The sequence below is a fragment of the Colletotrichum lupini genome, chromosome 3 (genome assembly GCF_023278565.1).
Source record: "Colletotrichum lupini chromosome 3, complete sequence".
Lineage (NCBI taxonomy): Eukaryota > Fungi > Ascomycota > Sordariomycetes > Glomerellales > Glomerellaceae > Colletotrichum > Colletotrichum lupini.
Window position 1 is genome coordinate 2,841,733 of NC_064676.1, and position 16,474 is coordinate 2,858,206.

At 54.6% G+C, this 16,474-nt stretch overlaps 6 protein-coding genes across 6 annotated transcripts; 4 read left to right on the plus strand and 2 right to left on the minus strand.

The window, feature by feature from the left end:
• Nucleotides 1–30: 30 nt before the first annotated feature.
• On the minus strand, nt 31–2,683 carry CLUP02_05617 (methylthioribulose-1-phosphate dehydratase; the record flags this gene model as incomplete). Its single annotated transcript, XM_049284623.1, has 11 exons — nt 31–243; nt 350–419; nt 620–1,141; nt 1,352–1,601; nt 1,654–1,699; nt 1,759–1,887; nt 1,943–2,083; nt 2,107–2,158; nt 2,338–2,447; nt 2,507–2,561; nt 2,637–2,683. 11 exons carry the CDS (start codon nt 2,681–2,683, stop codon nt 31–33), a joined length of 1,635 nt encoding a protein of 544 aa, XP_049141766.1.
• Nucleotides 2,684–3,518: 835 nt separating this feature from the next.
• CLUP02_05618 (calreticulin family protein) lies at nt 3,519–5,571 on the plus strand (the record flags this gene model as incomplete). Its single annotated transcript, XM_049284624.1, has 4 exons — nt 3,519–3,665; nt 3,879–4,158; nt 4,227–5,011; nt 5,071–5,571. 4 exons carry the CDS (start codon nt 3,519–3,521, stop codon nt 5,569–5,571), a joined length of 1,713 nt encoding a protein of 570 aa, XP_049141767.1.
• A 936-nt stretch (nt 5,572–6,507) lies between these two features.
• CLUP02_05619 (methylmalonate-semialdehyde dehydrogenase) lies at nt 6,508–8,302 on the plus strand (the record flags this gene model as incomplete). The annotated part of the gene is made up of 2 exons (XM_049284625.1): nt 6,508–7,180; nt 7,248–8,302. 2 exons carry the CDS (start codon nt 6,508–6,510, stop codon nt 8,300–8,302), a joined length of 1,728 nt encoding a protein of 575 aa, XP_049141768.1.
• A 350-nt stretch (nt 8,303–8,652) lies between these two features.
• CLUP02_05620 (uncharacterized protein) lies at nt 8,653–9,666 on the plus strand (the record flags this gene model as incomplete). The annotated part of the gene is made up of 6 exons (XM_049284626.1): nt 8,653–8,903; nt 9,011–9,055; nt 9,109–9,208; nt 9,260–9,345; nt 9,399–9,466; nt 9,518–9,666. The coding sequence occupies 6 exons, from the start codon at nt 8,653–8,655 to the stop codon at nt 9,664–9,666; spliced, it is 699 nt and encodes a 232-aa protein (XP_049141769.1).
• A 1,056-nt stretch (nt 9,667–10,722) lies between these two features.
• Nucleotides 10,723–12,042, minus strand: CLUP02_05621 (uncharacterized protein; the record flags this gene model as incomplete). Its single annotated transcript, XM_049284627.1, has 1 exon — nt 10,723–12,042. The coding sequence occupies one exon, from the start codon at nt 12,040–12,042 to the stop codon at nt 10,723–10,725; it is 1,320 nt and encodes a 439-aa protein (XP_049141770.1).
• Nucleotides 12,043–13,368: 1,326 nt separating this feature from the next.
• Nucleotides 13,369–14,500, plus strand: CLUP02_05622 (uncharacterized protein; the record flags this gene model as incomplete). The annotated part of the gene is made up of 6 exons (XM_049284628.1): nt 13,369–13,385; nt 13,452–13,658; nt 13,716–13,739; nt 13,865–13,927; nt 14,006–14,377; nt 14,413–14,500. 6 exons carry the CDS (start codon nt 13,369–13,371, stop codon nt 14,498–14,500), a joined length of 771 nt encoding a protein of 256 aa, XP_049141771.1.
• Between the last annotated feature and the right edge of the window lie 1,974 nt (nt 14,501–16,474).

A 16,474-nucleotide genomic window follows, 5' to 3' on the forward strand; every position in this document is an offset into this window, starting at 1 on the left:
GCGGACACCAACGTCTGCCAAACGTCAATATCACAATGTCTTCCTCGTAGTTCGTGCGTGCTTGAAGGTGTTCGTGTTTTTGTGTGACATGCGGTCCATGTACTGAGTTGAACGCATATTCCAAGTGACAAGCGGATCTGAGGCGTTGCTCCTTGCAAGATTATCTGGGTTCGGTGCGCGATGCGATTTGCTTTTTGACGGGTGGCGGTTTGGTTTCAGACGTAAGTCATCCGTAAGTGACCCCTATCACGTTGTTCACTGCAGGGGCGTCACAAGACCCTCGTCATTAGATCGATTTCTTCGACTTCTACTTCGTAATCTTCTTTCAGGATCGGGTAGGAACAGTCACTGGAATGTCGCTGATCCAGGGGATACCCAGCTGTTTCATCTCGACGGCCAATTGGAAGAGATAGTCCAAGCTACGGAACATCCTCGTTAGCATATTTCCACCCTGTTTAGTTGCGAGACAAACACTCGGTATGAGGGAAATCAGGAACAAGGGATGGGGGAAGAGGAGGAATGTTTCCAAGATGGAAGAGCAGGTTTCCGTCCCGGTTTTCTGCAACGAGGAGAGAGACATGATAATCTCATTCTCCCAGAGGAGGAGACTCAAACTCACCTCTCACACTGCGTCTTGGCCTTGTGGACGTTGTCGCCCCAAACATAGACGCCGTGCCTCCGCACCAGCACGGCGTATGTGTCAGGGTACTTGTCCATGGCCTCCTCGAGGAACTCTGTCAGGTCCTCCTCGTGGGCCGTGTTCTCGATAACGGGGATGCGGAGGGTGTCGTGGTACCCGAGATTGCCTTGCTTCCGGAACCCCTTTCCGAAGCCCTTGATCTGTTCGATGTTGTTGATCTCGAACAGCTTGTCGTTGCCGCCGGCGCGGCCTTGACCCTCGAGGATGAGGGTGACGAGGACGGCCCAGTGGGAGTGCGTGTGGATGCAGCAGCCGGCGCCGCGGCGGGTGAAGGCGGCGAGGAAGAGAGGGGTGCACTGGGAAGGCTTGTAGGAGGGCGGGGAGCGGAGGTAGACGCGGTTTTTGAGGGATGCTTCTTGGGCGGCGAGAGAGAGGACGTAGATGTCCTGAGGCTTCATGAGTTCTTTTTGGACGCCTGAGGGGGCGAGGTAGACGAGGTCGCTGGGAGGGTGTAAGTGAGAGTCATGATTCATGTGTTTTAGGTAGGTTTGTGTGTATGTGCACCAAGCGAGGTGAAGTTTGTGGGCAATGAGGTATGATGCGATGTTTGGCTTCTTGGTGTATGAAATGAGGAAGCAAGTCGTGATTATCGAATGAGATATGGACAAATATATTCCATTTACAAGTAGGGCTTGAGATGTATAGACTTACTCATTTCGAATGGAGCAGCCACCACCGGTACCAGTAACCCAGCCTAATGTCCAGAACTTTGCGCAAAGCGAAGGGATGAGATTCGCGGGGTGTTCCGGGTCGTTTGAGGTGACGAGCAGGTCGGGGTTCTCAATCTCAGTTGTGGACGCCATGGTGGACTGGCTTCTAAGGTGAGTTTCGCGGGGTAATCTGGGTAGCGAACGGGGGGTTCTCGAGTTGTGATACTCTGTTATGCTCGATTTGGCTCGGGCTAAAACTTGTAGATGGCAGTGAAAAATACGGAGATCCTAGTTTGGAGGTACAAAATTGTTTCTCGGGTATCCAGGAAAATCTGAGCTCACGGTTGCGCTATATTTACTCAGTAAAACCGAGTTCTCCTAGTCACAAGAGTCGGTAAAATTTCTCACCAGCCACACGAGCTCATATGAGGCTGAGTGAGGCGGGAGGAGAGTTGAGCCAGTGGCAGTTGTCGCCTTCCCCACATGGCGAGCACGCAAAGGCACGGAACGCTCCTCCTCCACTCCAAAGAGTTGCGACTTAGGAGACAGTGACAGAGGCTCTTGCGATTGGTCAATCCTCGCCATCTCGCACCTCTCTCAACTCGGGTCCATCGGCAGCCCCAACTACAAATGGGCACCGGGTCATAGCTGGTAAATACGACGGCGGGATTGACAAAGTCTCATAGCACGGGTTCAGGCATTGGAAAAAGGGGACGGGTACCAGCAGGTGGTGCTAGAAGAGATGATGAGACAGACTGGTGAAGAATCGGCAGCTAGTCCGGTCGCTGGTTGAGGCTGATTAGGCGTCCTGCAGGTGATGCGACAAAAAAGAGGACACCTAGCCTTTTTTCGACGACGGTCGAACGCCCATGTTTCTATTTATCCCGTCGAGTGGGGAGCGCCCACCTTGACGCCCTTATTCAGGAGGAAGCTTTCGTGAGATATTAGGACAAATTAGAAGCCTGACTCCTGTCATATTAAATCCACAAACACGCCTGCCCGAAACGGATATCTTTTCGATCAATCGAGCCGGTGAACCCCAGCCGGGATCGTGTCGTGCGAGTGTCAATCAGGCGCTGGCTTAAATCGAGGCATATCTGTGCATTTTCGCAGTCTTGTCTGCTCAATGTGCACCCATATTACTACTCTGGTCGACTGTGTGTGATATTAGTAAAGCAGTGAATGGCAATGGCAGCTCCAACGGCGCGGCACTGATACAGTCCATCTCGAGACATTTCGGGATCAGCCGCCAACCTCAGATACTAGCCTCGATTGAATCGCAATACATCGCGGAGTGCATGCTTCTGAGAGCGATACACCAGTCGCTCTTCATCTTCCGCCAACTGGTGTAAAAAGGAGAGAATGGCAACCCAGCCAAGGGCGGAAGAGCTCAGTCCATCAACCAGGATCAGCAATCGAGACTTTGGAAGCTCGTCGAAGCACCATGAATATCCCCTCCTTCCCTTCACTGTTAGAACCAGTGGATCCCGTTCCGTCGCCAAGGGCCCCCGCACTTTCCTCACCTCACCGAGCCACAGTCCGCAGCCCGCATGTCATTGTCAGCAGAAGCAGCCCACTGAAAAAGGTACCGCAGCGGCTTTGCATTGGCTACACCGGGCTGTGGTGGGCAGCGGCGTGCTACCCCGACGACTCCTGAAGCTAGGTAGCGGATTGCATGCTACGGCAACTGCTCTCGCTGCTGGTACCCCCGAAAATTCTCCAATTTTCTGTCAATTTGATTGGCTCAGAACCTCTGCCTTGCCGAACCTTACCCCGACGGGCCACACCTTAGTGAGCTCTCCCCTACCTGGCCTTTTTTTCGGGTGCTCTCTGCTTTTGGTCGCTGAGGTTTGCTGGGGACCTTTTACCGCAAAAAAAGGACACGTTGAGCACAACCCGCTTGCGCGTGCCTGCCTCACAGACTGATAAATCCGTCGTCTTCCTCGCCCCATTCCTCCTTCCGAAACTCTTTTCCCTCTCCTTGGGAATTTCCTCCTCGAAAATACCAATCCTCTCCATCCACTGCGACCGGGAGCCCTTTCTACCCTCTTTGTCATTCAATTGACAATCTTTCCTTTACAACCCAACAGCTTTAACGCTACTTACCTCCCCCCTCATCTACCTGAACCCGACTGAAGCCGAGACACCGATACCACATCTCGCCCAACATGAAGTTCAACGCTGCCGCGTTGTCCGCCGCGGCAATGTTCGCTGGCGTCTACGCCGACGATGCTCAGAAGGTCCTCAGTGAGGATAAGACCTCTACTGCTGCTGAGTCCTCTACCTCGGTCACTCCCCAATTGTCCACCTTCACGGTAAGCTCTCCCCTTCTCCTCGCCAATGGCTTTCTTTGTTGTTCCGAGTGAAGCTTCCTCCCCCTCACTGTTCATTCGCTGCAATCTGATGCTTGACGCATGAGCTCAATGCACAATGGGAACGGGCTGGAATCATTCTTTGGAGCTTCTCTGCGCCTGCGCAATAGGCAACGAAATAAGCGATTATCTGACAATGGTTTTTTTATTCTACAGCCTACTACCCTGAAGGCTCCTTTCTTGGAGCAGTTCACCGACGACTGGGAGAGCCGCTGGAGCCCTTCTCACGCTAAGAAGGACTCCAAGGATGACGAGGAATGGGCCTACGTTGGCGAGTGGTCCGTCGAGGAGCCTACCGTCTACAAGGGCATGGAGGGTGACAAGGGTCTTGTTGTCAAGAACCCCGCCGCTCACCACGCCATCTCGGCCAAGTTCCCTAAGAAGATTGACAACAAGGGCAAGACCCTCGTTGTTCAGTACGAAGTCAAGCTTCAGAGTAAGTTCCGCATCACTTCGCTCAAACTACATCCTCACAACAGAGTGCTAACAATCGTTCCCTCTCAGACGGTCTTGAGTGCGGTGGTGCTTACCTCAAGCTTCTCCGTGAGAACAAGGCTCTTCACTCTGAGGAGTTCTCGAACGCCACTCCCTATGTGATCATGTTCGGTCCCGATAAGTGCGGCCACACCAACAAGGTTCACTTCATCTTCAACCACAAGAACCCCAAGACTGGTGACTACGAGGAGAAGCACCTTACCTCTCCCCCCACCGCTCGCATTGTCAAGACCACCGAGCTCTACACTCTCATTGTCCACCCCAACAACACTTTCATCATCCAGCAGAACGGCGAGCAGGTCAAGACCGGCTCCCTTCTTGAGGACTTCTCCCCCTCCGTCAACCCTGAGAAGGAGATTGACGACGCCAAGGACTCCAAGCCTGAGGACTGGGTCGATGAGGCCCGCATCGCCGACCCCGAGGCCAAGAAGCCCGAGGACTGGGATGAGGACGCCCCCTACGAGATTGTCGATGAGGAGGCCACTAAGCCCGAGGACTGGCTCGAGGATGAGGCTCAGACCATCCCTGACCCTGAGGCCCAGAAGCCCGAGGACTGGGACGATGAGGAGGATGGTGACTGGGTCGCCCCTACTGTTCCCAACCCCAAGTGCACTGAGGCTTCTGGATGTGGCCCCTGGACCAAGCCCTTGAAGAAGAACCCTGATTACAAGGGCAAGTGGACCGCGCCGTACATTGACAACCCCGCCTACAAGGGCGTCTGGGCTCCTCGCAAGATTAAGAACCCCGACTACTTCGAGGACAAGACCCCCGCCAACTTTGAGCCCATGGGCGCTGTAAGTATCCCCGATAACGTACCGGTATGTCTTTCGCCTGCTAACAAACGAATCAACAGATTGGCTTCGAGATCTGGACCATGCAGAACGACATCCTCTTCGACAACATCTACATTGGCCACTCCGTTGAGGATGCTGCCAAGCTTGCCGAGGAGACCTTCAAGGAGAAGCACCCCATTGAGCAGCTCGCTGAGCTCGCCGACAAGCCCAAGGAAGCCGAGAAGCCCAAGTCCCCCAACGACCTCAAGTTCCTTGACGACCCCGTTCACTTCATCAAGGAGAAGCTTGACCTCTTCATCACCATTGCCCAGAAGGACCCCATCCAGGCCGTCAAGTTCGTTCCCGAGGTTGCTGGCGGTATCGGTGCTCTTCTCGTCACTCTGATTGCCATCATTGTCGGCATTGCCAGCTCTGGTGGTGCTCCCCCCGCTGCCCAGAAGGCCGCGGCTGATGTCAAGGACAAGGCGAAGGAGGTCAAGGACAAGGCCACCAAGGCTGTTGCCTCTGGCGCCGACGTCGCGAAGGACGCTACCAAGCGCAACACCCGCAGCTCGTCTTAGATGAGAACGGTTCTTGCGATTGAATTGTGAATTAGTTTGCTTTCTCTTTGATATCGTCGCCGGGAGAAGGCCAGAGGCCTAAAAGTATCGTGCTTTAACGTAAGCACAAGGGCGGTATCAGGAACCGAAGAGAATCATGGATGCTGCTTTTTTCAGTTTAACTCCCTCATTCTATGCCTGTTTTTGGTCATCGAGGGACAGACAGAGAGCATGGCGTAGGTGTATTCTAGCTACCAAAAAAAAACAAAGGGATTGATTACAACATTACGTTCCGATTTCAGATGTGATGTGCAATGACATGTCAAAAGCGAAATGTAATTGTGTTCCAGGTCCATCCCGTCATCTCAAGATAAGGTCATCAGCTCCGCGGTCAAATGTGGCCCCCGGTCTCCCGCTATGAAGGTCTCAGATCCACCAGCCGCTTCTCCGCCGCATACGCAGTAGGGTGATACGCTGTTTACGCCGTTTACGCCGGCGAAGAGCGCCCACCTGACGCTTGTAGCACCAAAAAGCACGGTTCCCTCTCGGCATAAGGCGGCATTGGGGCCGGCTTCGGCTGGGAGGAGCCAACTGGGAGCTTGGGGGAAACTGGGCAGGGATTCTGGAATCAGTAGGAGCCATGGCAGCGTTATCTTACCCCACCCCAACCTTTCCCCACACTCTGGGAGCTCGCCGAGTTCCCTGGGACTTTATAAGGGACTACGATGTCGCTCAACTCCGGTGCCCGCGTCTCTTGTGAAAGAAGTGGCTGGCAATTGGCTTGAGACGAACGATCCCAGGACGACGGAGCGGACAATTTGTTGTTCTTGCAGTGTGTAGCACTATCTGTCTCTAGTTTACCCAATCGTTGGCTGTCGTCAGAGACCTCTCCTATACCCTTCTTCCTCTTCTTCCTTCTCCTCTCCCCTCTTCTCCCTTTTCCCTCCTTCTTTCACAATGCGTCGAGCATTCACTCGAAGCATTACTACCGGTGCTGGCCGAACCTCTAGAGCATCTCTCACCCGCTCGTCACTCCTCTTCTCAAAGCCTACCATCATGGCCTCCTCCGGCTCACCCACCTCCGCCGTCGCGGCGAGGAGGATACACGCCACGGCGAAGCACCTCAACGCCGCCCTGTACTCGACGGCCGAGTCCTACCCCAACACCCACGAGAAGATTGCCAAGCCAGAAGACACCCCCTTCTTCCTGGACAACAAGTTCATGACCTCGGCCGCGACCGACTTCATCGACCTCCACGACCCGGCCACCAACAACCTCGTCACCCGCGTGCCGCAGATGACCACCGAGGAGCTGCAGTCCGCTGTGGACTCGGCCGAGAAGGCCTTCCCCAAGTGGCGTGCCATGAGCGTCCTCGCCCGCCAGCAGATCATGTTCAAGTTCGTCGCCCTCATCCGCGAGAACTGGGACCGTCTGGCGGCGAGCATCACCCTCGAGCAGGGCAAGACGTTTGCCGACGCCAGGGGCGATGTTCTCCGTGGTCTGCAGGTTGCCGAGGCCGCCTGCGGTGCGCCTGAGCTCTTGAAGGGCGAGGTGTTGGAGGTGGCCAAGGACATGGAGACGAGAAGCTACCGCGAGCCATTGGGTGTTGTGTCTGCCATCTGCCCTTTCAGTAAGTGAACCCGACATGGTTTCTTTGGTGAAGCACCAAATAAAGAGGCGAAGCTAACAGGGTTTAGACTTCCCCGCCATGATTCCCCTTTGGTGCATCCCCATCGCGACCGTCACCGGCAACACCCTCATCCTGAAGCCCTCGGAGCGCGACCCCGGCGCGGCCATGATCCTCGCCGAGCTCGTCCAAAAGGCCGGCTTCCCCGAGGGCGTCGTTAACGTCGTCCACGGCGCCCACAAGACGGTGGACTTCATCCTCGAGGACCCCGTCATCAAGGCAGTCAGCTTCGTCGGAGGCAACAAGGCCGGCGAGTACATCTTCAACAAGGGCTCCGCCCACGGCAAGCGCGTCCAGGCCAACCTCGGCGCCAAGAACCATGCCGCCGTCCTGCCGGACTGCAACAAGAACCACTTCCTCAACAGCGTCGTCGGCGCAGCCTTCGGCGCCGCCGGCCAGCGCTGCATGGCCCTCAGTACCCTCGTCCTCGTCGGCGAGACAAAGGAGTGGCTCCCCGAGCTGGCCGAGCTGGCCAAGAAGCTCAAGGTTGACGGCGGCTTCGAGGCCGGTGCCGACCTCGGCCCCGTCATCTCCCCGCAGAGCAAGCAGCGCATCGAGAGCCTGATCCAGAGTGCCGAGGACGAGGGCGCCACCATCCTCCTCGACGGCCGCGGCTACAAGCCCGCAAAGTACCCCAACGGCAACTGGGTCGCGCCCACCATCATCACCAACGTGACGCCAGAGATGAAGTGCTACACGGAGGAGATCTTTGGCCCCGTCCTCGTCTGTCTCAACGTCGACACGCTTGACGAGGCCGTCGCGCTCATCAACAAGAACGAGTACGGTAACGGCACCGCCATCTTCACCCGCTCCGGCGCCACCGCCGAGGCCTTCCGCCGCAACATTGAGGCCGGCCAGGTCGGTATCAACGTGCCCATCCCCGTCCCTCTGCCCATGTTCTCCTTCACCGGCAACAAGAAGAGCGTTGCCGCGGGCGGCGCCAACACGTTTTACGGACGTCCCGGTATTTCCTTCTTGACGCAGCAGAAGACGGTCACGTCTTTCTGGGCGTCTGCCGATGCGATTTCGCAAAAGGCTGATGTCTCGATGCCTACACACTCATAAGTTCTGTGTGTTGAGGTGAGGAAGGGAGTGGTGGGTATGGCGCGTATGTAGGTACCTCGAGCCAGGCAGCGTAAAGGATGTTGCTTGAGCACGTACCGGGATGATTGCTATGGTTTTATGATGGTTGAAAACGTCGGCGTGGCAAAAAATGATGAGAACTGCAGAGACAGTTCGAGAAGAATAGCCACACCAAAAAAAGAAAAAGAATTAAACAAAATTTCAAACAAATACCATGGTTCGCACCCATATGTATGTCATGATCCTCGGCGAGGCTAGAATATGTCGAGGCCGCCCTGTCAAGTGTTTCCCGCCTTGTAGTGCCTCACTTAAAAGACCTCGGTCATCATATCATGAGAGCGATTCCCTACTCTTGCCATATGCCAATATACCTTTACCTGCTGAGAAACCTTCTCGCAGATTTTGAACCATGGTGGCACCTCCTCAAACACTTATGTCGTGATCTATTCCCACCACTACAAACAAATTACGACCAAGAACAAGCCTCGTTCATCATGTTCCTCGAACCAAACTCTAGAATGTTTCACTTCCATTGTTCTTTAGCAACTCGTCACTTTTTCCTGGTGTCTGGAGACAATACCATGTGAACGAAAAGCCCGTGCTCTTTGACTTGGGATTTTCGTAAAAAGACGTTGAGGGTTTCATGATATTACAATGAGGCGTCTAGTGGTGTCACCCAACGGAGTTAAGAAGAGGTGAGCTGGATAGACCGGAACAGAGTAGGTCTGCGTCTTTGTGAGTTTTCTTGGCTAAGCACTTGGATAGAAGTTATTCCTGATGGGTCCAAGTCATGAGCGTTTCTACCGGGACATCCCTTTGGAAGTGATCAATGCGTCGACTTGTTACAGCTTCTCCATGCGAAATAAGAGCATAGCACGCCGGGATATGGTACAGCCTTGTGAACCTGCACCAGGGTCTCGAAGTCTGACAGGGCGCTAGCTGCGTAAAGGAGAAGGTACAAAAAACCATGGTAACATATTGGTCTTTTTTCAATCGTCTGTTATGGTCGTGGTCGACTACGACGTGTACCATCGCGGTTATATGTGGTTCCTTTGAGCAGGGCTCATCACGTTCCAAGAGTCTGGCCGTTTGTTCACCTTTGTAACCAGTCTCCTCCCATAAGACCACCTTTCACTCACCCTCATAGTACATAGCCTCATGGTGAAAGAGAACAAACAACATCAAACCTCTCACCAGAACCCTTTCATCCCAACTCATCCCCCAAGGTCACAAGCCGTACCTCAGACCCCTCACACCGCCCACCTGATACCCTTAATCACTCACAATTTTCTGTTTGCCTCTCGAATCCCAAGGGACGCCCTGGGCCGCTGTATTCGAGTGGTTAAACACCTGATAGAAAATACCCCTGGTGGAGGGGGGGGGGGGGGGGGTGAGGTTCTCATAGGATTGTAGATCCTCCATCGATTGCCGGCATCGCGGGTTCAACCCCGGGTGTCAGACATCCCGGCGGTGCGGGTATGTCCGAATTTTTAGGCGTTTTATTTCTACGGTAATGTTCTTTTTTGTTGATTCCTTTTGGTTCTAATGTTTTTGGTGGGCTTGAAGTGAGGTTGGGGATGTGTTTCGAGATGTGTATCTTTGGTGTCGGTAGTGGCGTTTCGATCGTAGTTTGTTGTTCTTGTCTAGGAAGGAAGGTATGGTGCGGACTTTTAGTGAGTGTGAATCGATGCCTGGTCATCGTATGAAACTTGCACTCGGCCGTTATGGCAGGCCATTTCACAGAACTTCTACCTCGCTTTCGGTTGTTAGATGTCGGACATGGAATGCCCAAATGACTGTCGTTCACGGCCGACCTCTTGTTATGCTCTTTCGAGACCATCACCAGAACCATATACAGCCAGTATTTAAACACCTCTTACTTAACATGAACCATGCCTCCCATTGTCTAATTTCTCAAGGAAGTTCTCGTCACGGGTGAGCCCTTGTCATGGATATCCGTGCAAACAAGATATGTATTTATATATCCTCTGCCTACTCGAGCGTCACCTAGGCTTCAAACTAATCAACCTATATAACTGAACCTACACCAACAACGAAAGACAAGTGAAGCGACCGTGGGTATATAATCCTGACCAGAATAACAAAGGAAAGAAAAAAAACATGAAACGCCCCTTTTGCCACTGCCGCGAGGTACAATCTGCCCAAGTCTTCTAAGCGTCAAGCGAATGTCTGCCAGGCCTATAATCTTCTCCAAATCTCCGTCTTCATGTCCAGCATGTTAAAATGTTTCTCTAAAGAATATGAGAAGAAATACGAGAAACAAGGGAAGAAGAAGCGAAGGAGCAAATATGCCGACATTACAAAAACTTCAATATCATCAAGAAAGACACACTCAACATCCCACCCCCACCCCCCTTCACTCCCCTTGAGACAAAAAGAAATCATCGACCAGGCTGCGACGGCATCTGCGGCGTGTACGGCACATACGGCTTCCCCCTCCGCACGTCACCGAGCTCCGCCTCCTCCATCATATCCGTAAACGTCGTGTTCCTCTTCACCCCAGGCCGCCCGCCCACTGTTCGCGGGTCCGCGAACACGCTGATGCTCTCGCTGCTCGGCTCGCGCTGGAGGTGTGATTGGTTGTTGCTGCTGTTGTTGTTGATGTACCCCGGCTTCGGCGGCGCGAGCGGGTTCGGCACGTTGGGCGGCTGGAGGCGCCTGGACCCGGAGTTGGGACGCATACCCCTGATGGGAGCGACGGCTCCGGTGCCTGCTCCCCTCCCGGGCGGCGTCCGCGGGGCGGAGTCGCTGCGCGCGAGCCCGATCGGGTGGTGCGCCAGCGTCGTCGCCGTCGAGGAGAGGCGGTTGTGGCCCTTGCTGGGGGTGGTCCCCGCCGGCGATGTGACGAAGCCGGAGTCGCTTCGCGAGCGGGAGTGCGTCGTGGACGGGGTCTTTAGGATGAAGTCCGTCCGCACGGTGGCGTTGTCCGTGATGGGGATGGGCTCCGAGATGATGTTGCCAAAGGACGAGGTGGACGTCGACGGGCGAGGACCACCGCTGCCGCCGCGTTTCTTCTCGCTGAGTGGAGGCGGGCCGCGGCGACGGCGGCGGGCGCAGAAGAGGAGAAGAGCGACGCCGAGGCCTACGCCTACGAGGAGGCCACAGAGAGAGCCGATGACGATGGCGGTGGGGAAGGTGCCGTTCTTGTTGTCGCTGTCGCCGTTGTCGTTGTTATTGTTGTCACCCGCGGGCGTCGTGCTGGCGGCGATGGTCGTCGGGATCACGCTCGGAACGGTGGTGGCTGTCGACGTCGGCTTTGGAACCGGGGTGGAGGCTTCCTCCGGCGCCTTGGTCTGGTCCGAGTCTTTCGTGCACTGCGACAGGCTATTGCAGCTGTATCCAAAGGGGCAGCAGCCGTCGCCGCAGGTTGCGAGTGTGCCGTTGAGGACGGTGGTCTTGATGGAGGCATCGGGGTGTGCCACGGGATCTTGGAGGTTGATGTTACATGTGATGGGCGAGATTCTGTCGCAGCTCTCCCCTTCGGGACAGCAGAGGACGGTGGTGTTCCCGGCTAGAGTGATGCATTTCTTGCCCGTACCACAGCAAAAGTTTCCTGGGAGGCCGTTGCCGCAGGAGGTGAAGCCCGAGGCGGCGCAAGTGTTGTCTTGTCGCCCAAAGACGGAGGGGATGGAGGCGGCATTAGCAGAGGCGATGAGGATGGAGAGCACCGCGACTCGTGTGCATTTTCGTAATCTCGACATGTTCCGAGGTTGGGGGTAATGTATTGTGTTTATGATGGTGTAATAGTTGGGCCTCTTTCAGCCAGGACGTTGCTTGATGGTGTTGCAGGGCCGGCGGTGAAGTCTGAGCTTTTACCGCAGAGTCAGAGGCGCGTATCAACAGTTGTGTAAGTCGGGAGTCAGGTGGCGGCTTGTGTCAATGGTTCATGACCACGGAAGGAGAGTAACGAGGCCCCGAGACCCTTGCGGGGAGGAGAAACGGGACACAAAGGCGTAGAAGTAAGTCGTGGGTTGAAGAAGTTTCGAGTTGAAAGAGACAAGCAGGTACAATGGGATTGTCGCTATTCACAGATGAAAGGGTGTAAGACAAGGAGTAGCTACTATGTTGTTCATCAGGTGGCAAGAGGCCTCACAAAAGGAACCCAAGAAGCAGTTTGATCGAGCAAAAGATGACTTCAGGAAGAAAGATGCAACAACGACGAGAATGAAAAGGTGAGCAAAGAGAAGAATCGGGCGATGACCCGAAGAATGAGATGACGATATCGCTCCCACCCGATACTGAGCCAAAAGTCATCCAAGCCCAATCTTTTTTGGTCTGGCTCGATATCGCGGCAGGGCGGCATGGGGGCCAGTTCTTCGGACCCCTACGACTGCCACTCGGCGGAGGACTCCCGCAGCAAGAGTGTAAGAAAAGAAGAAAAAAGTAAAAGACTCTTTCAGGTTCGACTAACGAACTTGCTGCGCGGCTCCGAAACGAACGAGCTTGCGCCTGTGCCTAAAGAAACAATGCCACCCGATCGACCTCGCCTAAGTAGGCCGGCTGGTCGGTGGCCAACCAAGTAGCCCCCGAGTGGCATCGCGGCGACTCACGAGGGTCTACGAAGGGGGACTCCTGCTTTGCAGAGATTACCTTGGGCTCTGCAAGCGCGACTGGATCGCAGCGGGCGTGAAAAATTGGTGGAGCGATGGTGTTGCGAACTCTGGACGTCTACGGTGTCACCATGTCGACGCGGAAGACAATAGCCCCCGAGCTTTTCCCATCATGAGAGAGTATGATAGGGCATAAGCGGCCAAATTTCAGACCTCAGGGCCCCCTGCCCCCAAAAAGGCTTGAAAACCATTGGCGGATATCAATAATCAGCAAATGAGTAGCGGCGACAGCAGATAGATGGCAACATTGGGCGGCAGAGAGTCTCGCCGTGAGGCAGTGCTGGTCTGGGTAGTCGCTGGGCCGGCGACAACGAGAGGCTGTCGTTGGAGTATGTCTCCTTGGTAGTGGGGACTTTCTATTCCCCTTGGTGGTTGAAGGGTCCATGGTGAAGGAAGGGGTTGAAGGGTTGAAGGAGAATGAGAGGTTGTGAGCGGTTGGCGAGTCGCCCAGTCAAAGAATAGAATTTCCTAAAGGAGTCATCCAAAGTGCCAGAATGTAGCCGCGCAGCCGAAACGCGCGCCTATGATTCGTTCCTGGCGATTGCGGCCCCGACTCTAGGGATGGCCCCTGCGTCAAAGGCGTCCGGGGTGGCGGACGCTGAAAAGTGGAGACAAACGGGACCGCTGGGCCGCTCCATTGCTCTGTTAGCGTCCGTCGTTCCCTTTCAAGGCCCCATTCTCTTTTCAGCAAAGATCCAGGTACTTTCGTACTCTTTTGGGGCGTCCGCCTTTAACCGCTTTATCCCATCCATGACACTGTTCAGTATCTTAGGTGCTAAGCAACTAGGGTAACCAACACGAAGGAAGGCTCGTGGTGCTTAGGGATTGAGACTCAACCCTTGACCTCACTAAAGGAGAACAAGGGTTCAAGACATGGTACCTTAGGTTATGGACATTGACCGAGGAAATTCAGCCTCCAAATCACAACGACAACCTTTAATGGCCCGCCACTGGGGCCGTCCAAGCCACACGTGACGTACGCCATCCGTTCCAGCCACTGCAGCCACTGAAGCCACCGAAGCCGCTATTCCCGTACCTTGGTTCTACCTCATAGGCTTATACGCCCGCCGCTCTGCTGGCCATGCATCGGCTCCCTCACGTTCCCTCAGAAGATGGGTCACAGGATCGCCTCGCGAAAGCCTCACCTTTTGACCGATCGGCAGCCGGCAGACGACGAACCTCCAGTCAAGAGCCGTGCCTCCCATCTCGCAATGGAGGAAACCGGGGACCATCACCACGTCCACGGGCCAAAATCGGCCTTGGCCTACACTGTCCGTACAGCACCAGGCAGCATCACCATCGTCGTTGTCCTTCTCGCTTCAGCTCACCAAGGGGGGAGGGGTGTATCTGGGCACACTTTGATCTTCTCAACTTCCATACATGATACCATCGTCAGAACCCCCGTCAACCTTCGCCGTCGCCGTCGGTGAGCATGTAAGTCGTGTCGGCCACAAATCCCAGGGTTCGCCAAAAAAAGCCCATGAAGATCCACCGCAACGGCGGTCCCCATCTCGACCCGATGCCCCCTCATCCACTCCCAATCAAATGATCTACGAGCAGCAAAAATGCCTTGCCATGATTGCCATGTTTCTGCCCATTCGCCAACCTCGCACTTGTACGGATGCACCACCCCCCCCCCCCCCCATCCACGTGACGATACAGGATTCGCTCAGAACCTCTCTCGAAGAATTCCACGCACGTCCGATCCCGTGGTCTCATCCGCTGCAGGGCCCCCGGCAAATGAAAAGACAGAGAAATAGAGAGGAATGAGGGAACGACTTTTCCAAGCTTCAAGGTTTTAAGCCCCATGCAAGGGAGAAAGGGCAAATCGCAAACCACGAGCACCGTCGTCACGTGGATACTTGATTGAATTTCCCTGTTTTCGTACTACGCTAATTAATACTGGTACCGATCTTGTGCACCCCTCCCCTCCCCTCCCCCAAAGACGATATCGGCGCCGAGAATTAACCAACCCCCAAGGGGACCACTCCATTTTCGCCAATTCACAGTGATTCACAACACATATACGGAAATATGTGTGCGTACACCGTATCTCGAGCGTGTTCAGTGACTCAACAACGGCGGTGAACGGTCCCCCGAAATCGTGGGGAACGGGTACGGGTTCGGGCTATGCAAGTGGTTGGCGCTTAAGCTTGGGTGAATCTCGCTTTCCGTCATCTGAGACCTATCTCTCTTCCCTGTCTCTTTTTTTTCTTTCCTTGCTTAGATGTAAGTCCCCGCACAAACCCAAAAACTCCCCCTCTCCCTGTCGTCAACACCTTAGATGGATGACAGAGGGGTGTGTAATCTGAACAATTGAGACTCGGATATCAAAGCCCGTATGAATAGGATCTCGAGACCACAGTTAACTCGATACTGTGGTCCTCAAAACACCCCAGCTGTATTGTTGTACAGACGCACACCCACCACCATTGCACAGTAAGGTAGCGAACATGAATACACACAAAGGAATGATGCCATGGACCTCCAGATGACTTGACTTTATTCTATCCCACAACGATGGGTTTCTTGCAGAACCAGCAAAACTCGGTATCCACATTCCCAATACCCCAGGCCCCATAGTCTCCAATCAACCCTTCTTTCAATACTCATCATATCGTCAGCACTCTGAACAAACGACCCTGTTCACCACTGGCGTCGGACCTCCAATCCATGAAACATTGCACACTCAACCATCTCGGATCTTTCTCTTACCTCACCCCTCCCTCCCTCCTCTTTCGTGATCACCCTGAACCTAAGTACCTCGGTGTCGGGGAGGGAAAAAACGGGATTACCCAATTCGTGATCCCGGCCAAAGACAAGCCACACAGACCGAGGATGGACGTCAGGTGAGCTCACCTTGAACCGCACACCTCGCAGGGCACTCCCCAGCTAAGGTACCTGGTAAAACACCCCGCCGCACACCGGGCCAAAGCTCACCGAGCCAAGCCGACCTTCACCGCTACCTTACCGGCAAACCATCTCTTCACCTCCACAACACCGACACCACCAGACCTCAAAGGGACATGGATACACAAACCCAGGGTACCACCAGCTCGCGCGACCTCTTTACCCCTCCAAACCTCCCACCATACCTCTACCCCCTTCCCCCATCTCATAACCACCGGACCCCCTCCGGCATCGCAAGAACAACCTCCATTGACGAAGAAGAGAAAGGACCGAGAAAAAGATGGCGCTACCGCGTCGGTACACTCAAGCGAGGTAAGGTGTACTATAGTGCGTGTGAACAGTAATATAGCCCACCATGAGAAGAACAAGCTCTCTATCCATTTCATTGGGAAAATTCTTCGGACCTGCGCTACCTCATGACCACCCACAGAGCCAACTACCTACCCACGCCATGTCCATCGCATCCAAACAATCCGCATCCTCCCGCGACATGCTTCAATTGGCTTCCGAACAAGACACTGTACTGTAAGGTGCCTTGGGTACCTCACCTTGAGCAAACACACGTTACAGTGACCCTTTGTACCACCCTCGATCGGCAGCTTGCATCTTCACC